Raw genomic sequence first — 12891 nt, forward strand, 5'->3', positions numbered from 1 at the left:
GCATAGCAGAACCAATTTAATGTTTCTCCTTTAAATTATTTAATGAAAAAATGGCAGTTCAGGTGGATTGTCAAAAATATTATTGGATTAGTGAAACTACAGCCATGCTGGTTCTGCATGAATGAACTATTTTGACAGTTCAGTTCATGCCTTATTCTGATGCATACCTGAAGCAGTGAAGCAGGGTAGGAGCATTGAATACGCAAGAATGTGGTAATGACAATGGCTTCAGTCTGCAGACTAACAAAATAACATGCCAGAATGAAATCTGGTCATATGTAATGGATGCTTCATGAGCCTAATAATTTTCATAGTCAATTTTCCACATCTGTTAATCTTAGCACAGGAGTCACTGTCTTATAATAGGCTGTCTTTCAGCCTATTATACGTGTTTTTCACACATCATTGTCTAGAATTTGTGAAACCCCTGCATTATGTATTGCAGAGAAAATATTTCCTGTTATCTGAAGCAGAACTGCTTTGAAGACTTCGCCATTTAATAAAGACATTGTACTCGTTTTGTTGCTATATTAATATTTTCAACCAGCTTTTCTTTTCCTGTAGCCCCCTTTATGCAGAATAGAAACCATGCATTTGTAACTCTTCTAACTTTCCTTTGTTCCCTGCATGAATTCTGTAGTGAATGAAGAGTGACAGAACACACCTCAGTACTCTTTTCTGTGAAAGTAGGCTCTGTGTATGTTTTGACCCTCAGGACCTGAAATGTTTATAAGTGACAACAATTTTTTTAATTTTCGGGAAGTTGAAAGATTTAGTTTTAGTTTTCCATAGTTAACATAACTTCTATCATATCTACAATCAGAACCGGACAGCCAGGATTTAGAGTTGTTGACTCCAACAGTAAAACAGTGCTAAGTTAAATGAGTGTGAGAGAATAAAGCCAGCATTTGCTTTGGTGCCTATGTACAGAACTCTGGACTATCGGAGCATGCATTGTCAGTATGTAACCACTAGCAAAGCCTGACACAGAGTTATTCTTAAACTTTTTCTACTGTCCCCTCACTGTTGGCCAGGGGCCCCGGGGCTCTCGGAGCCGATAAGACAACTTGTTGTCTGGCCGCCTGCCTGTTTTGGGCCTTCTCCCCTGAGTTGTTAATTCATTTAGTTCACTGTTGCTGTGCCACCAGACAAATTTTATTGCCAGTTGTTTATGTGTTTATTGGTTTATTTTTTTTTTTTCCTCACATTTTGTGGTGTGTGCTCCTTTCTCTCTGTTCTGTCTGGCGCTTTCCCACATCTCTTTCCAGGCGAAAAGAATTAAAAGCCATTTAGCGCTTTCTCTCCCCCTGAGAGCTGCTCTGTAATTAGCATAACTAATTTAGCAGAAATATTTCCCTTTCCCTTGAATTTGCTGCTGCGTACGGTAGGGAAGGGGCTGAAATTATGATGTAGCGGAAAAGATGCCTGCTTGTTAAGTGTGCCTGTGTGTGTATGTGTGCTTGCAACAAGAGAGCAGTAACTTTGGAGAGTGTTTTGTCTGTCATCATAGTCAAATTTCCCTTTTTTCTGAGAAGCGAGTGTGCAGCTGAACGTTCTTATCTTTGGAATGTGTTCGCATTTTTATCTTTTGTGAGTGTGTTTTGTGTACAGTGACTGGTGTTGGCTGTGTCTTTTATCACTGGTGCTTCCAGCTACATGGAGTGTTCCTCAGAGGGTGCTTTATGTTCTGCTTCTGTGGCCACTTGGACTACGGACCCAAACACACTTGAATATCCACTATTAAAAACAAAGACGAGCACAATATCACACAGTCCCAGACAAAGACTTAGTACACATCTGTGTGCTCCACATGGATGCCATCGAATGTTTGTTGAAAGCAAAAAAAAAAACAGAAACTTACCAATATTGTGACCTTGAGCCAGAGCAAAAAAAGGCAACTTAAACTTTACTTTTTGGATTTTTTTTTCTTTTTTGGCTCTATACATTTTAGTAGTTTGCTCATCAAAATTATAGATCCAAAATAAAAAAGCATTGATATCGGGTTCATCCTTCACCTAAAAACAAGAGAGTTTAGTTGTCTGCAATGTAGAGTTGGGTTAAAATTCTAAATAGATCATTAATTGTGACTAAATTCATCATCAATATCTGTTGACAAAGATTTGACAAATCACAATTAAGAATAAATGTGCTGTTGTCAAAACAGATCCAGACCAGACATTATACTCGGATCCCATTTGTGAGCCCCAGTTCTGACCCCCTAGCGTTTTTTTATTTAAATGTTATTTCATGTATTTATGGATTGACTGTCTTTCTGCTTGTCTTATTCATGCAGAATAAGACAGGGTTCTATATGACATTTATTGTTATATGATAATTCATACACAAGGAAACTCAAAGTACTTTCTGGGAAAATAAAGGAAGACAGGTAAAAGAAGTGTCACTATAAACAGGAATACTTAAGAAAAAAAACAACAGCAAAATGTAAGCATCACGTGAAAAACAAGTAATTTTGAATAAATTAAAACAAATAGGGTGATAGCGCATGAATGAGGGAAGTGATAAAATATTATTTGATATTTGTAAGAAAGCTTCAGTACAGGTAATGTTTTCAGTCTTATTTAAAGGAACCAAAACTTTCTGCACATCTGAGATTTTCTGGGATAATGTTGCAGAGCTGAGGAGCACAGAAAATTATGAGAACCATGTTACAAAAGATACATTTTTCTTTCTTTCTTTGTAGGCCATTTTTGATGAATAAATGTGCCTATTAACGAGTAAGACTATACCTAAATGGCCAAATTCACCTGCTATTAAATCTAAGACTGAGAGAAAAACGTTAGAAAAAACTTACTCTGCCTTGCATTGAAGTAGGGAAGGAAAAGAACACATCTGGAAACGGTGGACAGCCGTTTAAATCTGTCCATACCAGTCACCTTAAAAAAAAATAGACCAAAGGTTCTAATTAGTAAGATTTTATTTAGGTTTAATAAATGTATGCGAGGTACATGTATAACCACACATTACTTACCCTGTTCTTAAGACATGACCCCAAAAACCTTCAATGTCAAATGTGACAGGATCTGGTATAGGGATGTCCGTTAACTGTCAAGAAACTCCTCGCTCAGTTGGTCGTGCTTCTGGAGCCCATGAAGTGGAAGCAGCTCACGAAATCTAGGAAGAACAAAATGTGGAAAAAGGGAAAGAAAAACAACAGGAATTTTGTGTCGAGTACTTGCCTTCTCACAAAGTACAATGCATCCCTAACATGACAATCAGACCTCTGCTTAGGGTCCACAAACCTGGCATGCTGAAGCAAGGGCTCCAATGGGAAGTTTAGCTATGGCATGCTCCACTGCCTGCACCAAAAATCCTTGTGCTGCCTGCTGGAACACATCAGCCTGGTGTGCTGTTAAATCTCCAGCACTAAGAAGTCTGTTCAGTGTTGCTCTTGTTGTGAAACCAATATAATCTTTGCTTCTACAAAAGATTGAAAGAAATGCTGTAATCACAGATTATTTCTTATTGTAGTTTGCCTTTTTATTGAAATTTTTACAACTACTGTTTCCAATATTTAAATAGATTTTAATAAAAAGATTTAATGAAGTACTACCTGAGAAAATATTTGGTATACTGGGGCCATTACCTGATAAACACAGCCAAAATATGACCAAAACCAGGTTATAAAATAAACCAAAGCTAGGAACAAACCAACCAGGACTTAGCCAAGTGAAAGGACTCTAACCTTTAACACAGCTTTAAAACAGGAGTAAACAAAAGGAAAATGATCAACACCAGCAAAGTTGGGTACAGATCTAAAAACCATCCTTAATTGATCTTTGCCTTTTTCCTGAAATCTTAAAATAAGAAACAATAGATTTGAATCACGTTTTCAGTAAAACAACACTAAATACTTGGTTTGGTACAACACTTATTGATACACTCATTAATATACGAAATGATTTGGCAAAATGTTTTGAAGGCACAGGTTTTTTTGTGAAGAGAAAAACAAATATAAGTTACAATATGACAGTATTTTAATTTATTTTATTAGGGCAAAATCAGTAAGTATGGAATAATTCAACCACCGTTCAGAAAAATATATAATTTAAGTTTCATTTCACTGTTTGGCAAAACAATAGTCAAGATAATAACTTGTATGCACAGTATACGTATTAATATCATTTACACATGTACCTTTGTTTCAGTTTTGTTGGCTTTAGTATTTGGGAGCCGACTGAGCCGCAACACATTTTCCTACATTCATTTGTACCACAGTAGAACAGAGGAATGTGTGATGAGAACAGAGAGTAGAACTGAGAAGTTTTCAAGTATCAGTCTTTGCATTTTTTTTTTAAATAGTTGCTTTAGGCTCCTAAGAAACCATGATACATAGAACACTTGAAGTTTCCAAAGGACTCTCACACAGGTTCCTTTAATGGTTTATTTCAGGTTTAGGTCCTTGATGGTTCATGGACTTGAGGCTATATTTTGAAAACTTCTACTGAAAAAAGCCCCCTGAAATTTTGTCATTAATAGGGTCACAACTTGAACACTTAGCTGGACTTCCTCAGGCACTTTAAATACAAGACTTGTGAGAATCTTTACTTTTGCCTCATGCAAACTTGAAAGTGAACTCCAACCTTAAATTACATATGAAGCCCCACTAAGGGGAAACAGATGTAATTTATCAGGTTAATCCAATATCAATTAAGTTCAAGTTTCTTAAGGTCAAATCAGTCTCTGCTGTTGCCTCCTTGATGTTGAAGGCAGCCTGACGTAATGTCTCATACACTCAGACCACACTTATATAATCTGGCATCTCCTGGCCATCTTCCTCTGGATGTGTCTCTCTGTCCCTACTTCCCCTCAGATATGACGTGTTTTTTGGCTACAAGCTGGCTCTCCACTCTCCATCTCAGCTTCTCCTCCTCTCTTTATGTCTCCAAGGACTTGATCTGTTGCACGTCTTTTTTTTTTGTCCAAGGTGATTTTGCTGTGTCAGCTAAGTGACATCAGTCGCTGGAGAACAGGGAAGATAGGGGAGTGGCTACATGTAGCCCCTCAGATCAGCAGCACCGGTCCCTGCAGAGACTAAAAGGATGAGTCGTTGAGGGTGGACCAGGTGGGCAGGCTTCTAATCTAATTAATTCCATTTGTAGATAGGATTGATAGGGGGAGATTGGAGGATTGCAGCCAATGTTTGTGCTAATTGATTAAGTCAAGAGGAAATAAAAGGAAACTTTCAAGACCATTGTTCCACACAAAGAACCAGTTTTTACTCTCCAGTCACAATGGTAAGAGAGTAAACAACGTTGGAGAACCATGTCTCAAAGTGTTCATCCGAGGGCTGCACCTTTAGAATTCCAAAATATGATTTAATGTTGAGCTGATAATAAGGATTGCGATTAACCAATATTCTCCTTACAGCCGTTTACCGTAAGCACACTCTCCTTGAGCTTTATCATCTTAATCTTTGTGATCTAGATCAGTTGTGTTCCCAAATGGAGTTGAAAGTACATCTGATTGGCCAAATTTCATGTTTGCAAGATGCCTTCGGACTCTGACATGTAGCCATCTAAAAATTCATCCAAGCAGTCCTTTACATACAGGTCCTTCTCAAAATATTAGCATATTGTGATAAAGTTCATTATTTTCCATAATGTCATGATGAAAATTTAACATTCATATATTTTAGATTCATTGCACACTAACTGAAATATTTCAGGTCTTTTATTGTCTTAATACGGATGATTGTGGCATACAGCTCATGAAAACCCAAAATTCCTATCTCACAAAATTAGCATATTTCATCCGACCAATAAAAGAAAAGTGTTTTTAATACAAAAAACGTCAACCTTCAAATAATCATGTACAGTTATGCACTCAATACTTGGTCGGGAATCCTTTGGCAGAAATGACTGCTTCAATGCGGCGTGGCATGGAGGCAATCAGCCTGTGGCACTGCTGAGGTCTTATGGAGGCCCAGGATGCTTCGATAGCGGCCTTTAGCTCATCCAGAGTGTTGGGTCTTGAGTCTCTCAACGTTCTCTTCACAATATCCCACAGATTCTCTATGGGGTTCAGGTCAGGAGAGTTGGAATCGGCCCTTCTCCACTATCTTCCTCAGGGTCCGGTCACCTCTTCTCGTTGTGCAGCGTTTTCTGCCACACGTTTTCCTTCCTACAGACTTCCCACTGAGGTGCCTTGATACAGCACTCTGGGAACAGCCTATTCGTTCAGAAATTTCTTTCTGTGTCTTACCCTCTTGCTTGAGAGTGTCAATAGTGGCCTTCTGGACAGCAGTCAGGTCGGCAGTCTTACCCATGATTGGGGTTTTGAGTGATGAACCAGGCTGGGAGTTTTAAAGGCCTCAGGAATCTTTTGCAGGTGTTTAGAGTTAACTTGTTGATTCAGATGATTAGGTTCATAGCTCGTTTAGAGACCCTTTTAATGATATGCTAATTTTGTGAGATAGGAATTTTGGGTTTTCATGAGCTGTATGCCAAAATCATCCGTATTAAGACAATAAAAGACCTGAAATATTTCAGTTAGTGTGCAATGAATCTAAAATATATGAATGTTAAATTTTCATCATGACATTAAGGAAAATAATGAACATTATCACAATATGCTAATATTTTGAGAAGGACCTGTACGTGATATTTCAAACATATATTGATTATGATTGAGATCTGATATATTGTCCACCTAAAGCTCGTACTCATCTGTTTTATTTTATTAGCTCAGTGAAGAGTTTTATTCAATCCATCCATTTACTCAAGACCAGATTGTGGAGCTAATAGTTTAAGCAGAGATCACTCTGACTCCCAAGCTACTTCCAGCTGCTCATCTAGTTGGAATGTTAGGCAATCCATTGCCAGCGATGAGATATTGATGAGATCTGATATCAGATTCCATTTAAAATCAGACATGTTTGGTGTAATCCGATTTTCTCAAACTTGTTGTACCAGGCACTCAGTTCTCCAGTGATTTCACACCACAGATAAACAAGTGTAACATTTACTCCCTTTCTGATGTTGAAATGTTCTTTGCTGTCATCCTGTAAAGCTTCACGGGCAGTTAATGTCCCATTAAGCCTTTTTGATAACATTCAACTTAAAAGTCTGGATATCCATTTCTCTGTCTTATGGATTTCTACCCACTGGGTTTGTTTCCTTATTCAAAATGGTCTCTCTGGTAAGTTCTGGGTCTGCTCAGGCCTCCTTCCAGTTAGACATGGTCAGAACACCTGAACAGGAAGGTGTTTAGAAGGCATCCTTACCAGATGCCCAAACCACCTAAGTTTGCTCCTTTCCTCCTCCAATTGCCACCCTATCATAGTAATGGAGATTGTGTGTCTCAGTGAGGCAAGAAGTTATTGTTGTTTTTCCCCTGTTAGGGTCTCCCATGGCATTTTGGTTCTGAGACTGATGTGCTTCAGTAACCGTCAAATTGACTAAAACACCAACAGACTATTATCTCGCCCTGGAACATCAGGTCCTCATCCCCTGGACAAGAGGCTCATCAGTAAGTGCTTTTCCTGCCACGGCTTAAATGAGCTACATGTGAGAGTGAGATTCGGAGCCTTGTCGCATTTCTTCATTCTCCCTTTTTTAGGCTATAAGCCAAATAATAGCACCTACTTGCTAAAAGCCCCTTGTGTTTCCAATTCTAAACATCTTGATATACCATTTGTGGAGTCTTCCATTTGCATTAAGCACAAAATACAGCTCAGCCTAAAGGAAATGTCAGTTTTGTGCTATTAGAGCATAAATCAGACTATTGGACAAAATGATCAGCTTTGACCTCATGAGGAGGGATGTGCATGATTGATCAGGTAAACAAATAAAAATGTGGCCCCATTTGTCACCAACAGAATCAGTCAGTAAATGTCATTTTTCATATTTGATTAATGGACAGTTGTAGCTGAATGTTGTCTACAAGACAGTAACCTGATACTACAGCCTACCCTGGCATTTAGACTTAAGAAGCTGTTTTTAAAAGATAACATCCTGTGTTACTGTTGAAACAACCCTATGTGATCACTGAATTTGACTGATCTATTGATCCCCCTAAGTTTTATTACTAGGCAGATACATCCTTTCTCATTACTCTTTTAAATTTTAAAGGCCTATAACTTAAAACACAATTGGTGTCTGTACTAAAACGTTTTCTGCGCACGATACTGGATTTTTAATATGCAGTACTTTTTCAGTCCTTGTTCAGGTATTTCAGTCTGGACTTGAGTGGCATATGATGATGCTGGGGTAGAATTACTGTCTCAGTTCTAAGGAGTGAGACTGTTTACAAGCCCATTACAAGAAATTACCTTTCACCATCTGTGAGCTTTCAAAATATCCATTTTCAGGTTTATAAATTTAGATCCACGCAGTTTTTCAATGGTCTCGTCTGTCGATTGCTTCATGCTCCAGCTATTTTACCATCTTTGTATTCTCACTCCTCTCTTCTCCACTCCACTTTGCTTAAGTTTCATGTCTATTGATTGTTAATTTTGCCTCTTAGTCAAAATCTGTGAATTGATCTATGAAGGAAGCAGTCACCATGTTTGAGTTGAGGTGTGTAATTAATCCTCCATCTATTTTTACAGCTGTTTATCTGCGCGCCATCAGGGAAATTGGGGTCAGTTTACACGATCCAGTAAAAATGTTCAGTTCTTCCATCCAGTGTGTAGCTCACACCTCCAGCCCGTTCCTGGAATGTGAGCTCGATGCGCACTGAGCAGAGCTAATGTGCCTGTCTCCATATTCATTAGGCGTCTGCGCACAAACACTGAGAGGTCTACAACATCAAGCTGTGGCTGATAATCTGTGTAGCTTTTGGCTTAATTGATCTGGTTTCAGAATAAATGTCACATTTGTGTTGATGCTGCTCTGAAATCATTAAAAAAGTAAGTAATCTAAGCCCATAGTGACCAGGATCATAAAGCTCAAGAAGAATGATGGCAACGTTGTAATGATGAAGAGCAATGAAGAAGATGTGGTTCATTTGCAATCCAAAGGAACAGTAATACTGTTCTGTGTGGGAGCGCTTTTCCTCAATGATTTTTGTTCCCTCTTGGTGTGTTGTACTTAATATGATGAGTTAGAAAAACATCTCAAGCTATATTTCCAATTTTTAAAGTTGGTAGCGAAATGTGAAGTATTGAAAGTCTGGAGCCCACTCTGAAGACTCGTACAGCAGATGCCAAAGTCTATCCCCAGCAGTAACAACTACACGTTCCCTGCTGTCTCCCCTCATGTTCACATTCAGTTACCAACTTTGACAAATAACCTACACATAAAAACTTAACTATGCATCATAATGCATATCTTCAAAACATATTCAGTAATAGAACAACTGCAAACCAAAACATGATGAGATAATAATCCATACTTTTATCACAACTCAACTAGATTATTGGAATCCACTTTAACCTGGGATCAGTCAGGCCTCTAATTCACTCCTTCAACTCGTTCAGAAAGCTGCTGCATGTCTTTTATCCGGGACACGCAACAAGAACATATCTCACCTGTCCTGTCATCTCCCCTCGCTGCCAGTGTGCCAAATCATTGATATTAAACTCAGTCTCTTGACTTTTATCTGCATAAATGGTCTCGCTCCTCTGTATCTTTCTGACTTGCTTCAGCCTTATGTTTCACCATGAACCATCAGATCAGCCAGCCAGCTTCTGTTGTTTGAACCAAAAACAAAGCTGAAGCACAGAAGAGATCAGGCTTCTTCTGTGGTGGCTCCAAAATTATGGAACAAGTTGCCCTTAAATATTAGACAGGTTTCTTGCTGTTTTTAAGTCTCACCTATATTTAATGTGTTCTGACACAATTTAAGTGGGTTTGTTGTTGTTTCTCTTTTCATTTTTGCTACAATTTTGTAGTGTATTTTTTGTCTGCTTATTGTTTTTCATCATATTTGATTATTAATTTGTGTCTTGATTTGAACTGTTTTAGTACTGCACATCAGATTAAAGATTTATTTTTGAAGTGTGCTTTATGAAATGCATGTTGGTCCCAGTAGGACAGCAAGATGTCTCATAAAATGTCTACTTCACTGGTGTCCAAAATCTTTGTCACGTGTGCAAAATTGACAAGTTAAAAGTACTTGCAGGCCAAAACTATGTAATTAAACAAAAAACCTGAAATCAAAAAAAGCTATATTGTGATTTTGTTTTTGTTTTTTTTACCTGCCCAACAACAAACTAAACATGTAATATTTTTAATAAAGCTAATAAAGTAATCCAGTCATTTGTAGGAAGGGTTGTGTAAATCATTGTAGATGCAAAACTTAAAAAGGCTTTTCTGGTTTGCCATATTAAAAGAAATGCATTCAGTTTGCAAATACTTTTGGGCACGACTGAAACAAATGTAGTCTTTTCTCAGCAATAATACCAGAATTTGGGTCATGCTTTCTTTGAAAATGTTAGCTGTTTTTATCCCGGTTTAATTTATGTTTTTAAAAGCAGATTTGGGTAAAGCGAAGTCTGCTTGTGAGTAAAAATGAACAAAAAGATGTTTTCCTATTTACTGTGAATTTAAATACAATGCAAAAAGCGTGGTTATTAAAAGACGAATTCTTTGTGTTGAAAAAGTCTCTACCCGGCTTGACCACCTGTGCTGACTGGCCAAATTTGTATCATATTTTAACTGAAGTCTGGTGGGGTGTCACAAAATTATACTATGTTGGTTGAACAATCTATCTAAAGCACAAGGACAGATTTTGTTCTAGTAATAGGACCTCATTTACCAAGAGGAGCATTACTGGTGGCAATTCATGTGACAACTTTAGTGATTGCTCCTATTGTACCTGTTCCTGGAAACAAAACAAAAGAAATGATTTGCTGACATTTCATCCTAACACCCAAACTTATCAAATAATTAATTTTCAAATGAAAAGCACCTGAACTAATTTGGAGACAAAAGACATAAATATCCTCTGGGGTATTCATATTGAAAAATTGTCTGAAGTAGGGTTTATTTGTTTTTATTTTCTTTTTCCACTGAGCTCGTCTTCATGCAGATATTCTCAAATATTACTGTCTGGCATTTCTGTCTTTATGTTTATTCATTTGCTATTTCCTGCAACTTGTACTGTGAGATTTACCTCCACCCCTCTGTTGTTTTGCTCTCAGGCCCACGTTTCGTTACTTCACCTGGTATACATGCATGCTGGGCATCATCGGTTGTGCCATCATGATGTTCCTCATCAATGCCATCTACGCCTCAGCTAGCATAGCCTTCATGCTGCTCCTCCTCCTGCTGATTCACTACCTCAGCCCCACGTCCAGCTGGGGATACATCAGCCAGGCTCTCATTTTCCACCAGGTCTGACAAACACACACACACTCAGACACACACTCTCAAAGCTGCTTGTCATTTCTATAGCAACTAAAATCTCATCCCCTACGCTTTACACGATGCTGTACCTCTGCCAAGCAATCGTTCTATCAGGTTTATAGAGGCCTGTTCACACACAAACACACACACAGTTTCACACGAACTGCTATCCACTGCCTCACCCAATCGTTTTACATTTAGTGGAAGTACACGCACGCTCTTCCTCTGCTGTTTTTTTCCTTTACCATACACATTAAAGCTTGTCATTCCTACAGCCGACATCTATCAAGTTTATATCAGGCTTACCAGACATAAAAACGCACAAACACACACACACACACACACACATCTGCATCTATTCCCTCAGTAAAGTTCTCTACATTTATGGCACAAACACACACTCTCCATCATTCAGCTCGCCCTGTCCTCTGTTGGCTGTTTTCAACAAGAGGGGCCAATATTGTCAGAAGGGCCTGCAGCCGAGGGGAGCCGTTGCCAGTGCTGCAGGCGGGGGGTTATGTGCAGGGAGAGGGATGTTGGCTGGGTTCGCCAGTAGCTTGTCAAGAGACAGAACATTATTACAGCTACTTAACTTATTGTGCTTTTCCTAACACAGTTTTCTTATTCTGTTCTTCTCACAAAGACTCCTCCAGCAATTTTTCTTCTTCCCGACACAGTAGCCAAAACAGTAAAACTCGGCCGTAGAGATCTGATATTTCCACCATTCATACCCAGCATTATCAGCATTCTCTCTTTGGTGATTAATCATTTATTCTGGCTTTTTTATGTTAATAAAATTTATGTCAGTTTATTTACAAGTACTAATTCACAATAAAAATCCTCTTAAGGCACTTTACAAGATAACATGTCTCCTTCAAATCCAATTGTATAGAATCCAATTCACTCCAAGTCATTCAATACAGATACCGTATGTTCAGATTTAGTTTCTCGTTAAACAGCAACCAGTTAAAGGTTGTTGGAGGTCAGCAGATATTTCTGCCCTGCACTCCCATTCTGAACAAACACAAGGTTTAAGTGGAGAGGAACAACTTCCTTTAAACTGAAAGAAACGTTTAGCAGAACCAGTACATCAGCCATCTGCCTCGACCAGCTGGAGACTGAGAGGATGGGTAAGAAAGACACCGAAGCAGTGGGCCCAGGAGTATTTTCTATAAGATCGGAAACTTGGAAAATAATTGCAAAAACGTAAAATAGAAAGTGAAGAGAGTAATGACAGTGGAGGGAGGTAAAGCAGTCATCCATTAGCCTAAGCCTATAGCAGCATAACTACAGAGATGGATGAGGTTAAACTAAACCACTCTTTGGTATAAACTATAAGCTTTAATATAAAGGAAAGTTTTAACCCTAGTCTTAAATGTAGACTGTGTCTGCCTCATGGACTAATGGCTAGGAGTGAGTTCTAAAGAAGAGGAGCTTAATGGAGAAAGGCCCATCTCCCCTTTATTTTCGGAACCAAAAGTAAATGAAAAATTGTTGTTTCTGACATTAAACAGCTTAAAATGTACTTTAGAGTAACAATGTAGAGGACCAGCACCCATGATTCTATTGATATGCCTCAGCA

General features: G+C 38.4%; 1 protein-coding gene across 1 annotated transcript in view; it reads left to right on the forward strand.

The window, feature by feature from the left end:
- The window catches only part of zgc:153039 (uncharacterized protein LOC767698 homolog), a 94735-nt gene that overhangs the window by 62957 nt on the left and 18887 nt on the right, over positions 1-12891 (forward strand). The window contains exon 10 of the mRNA XM_047391930.1: positions 11105-11297. Coding sequence (XP_047247886.1) covers positions 11105-11297 — 193 coding nt within the window. The remainder of the gene's footprint in view (positions 1-11104; positions 11298-12891) is intronic.

Source organism: Girardinichthys multiradiatus, chromosome 18, assembly GCF_021462225.1.
Source record: "Girardinichthys multiradiatus isolate DD_20200921_A chromosome 18, DD_fGirMul_XY1, whole genome shotgun sequence".
NCBI lineage: Eukaryota > Metazoa > Chordata > Actinopteri > Cyprinodontiformes > Goodeidae > Girardinichthys > Girardinichthys multiradiatus.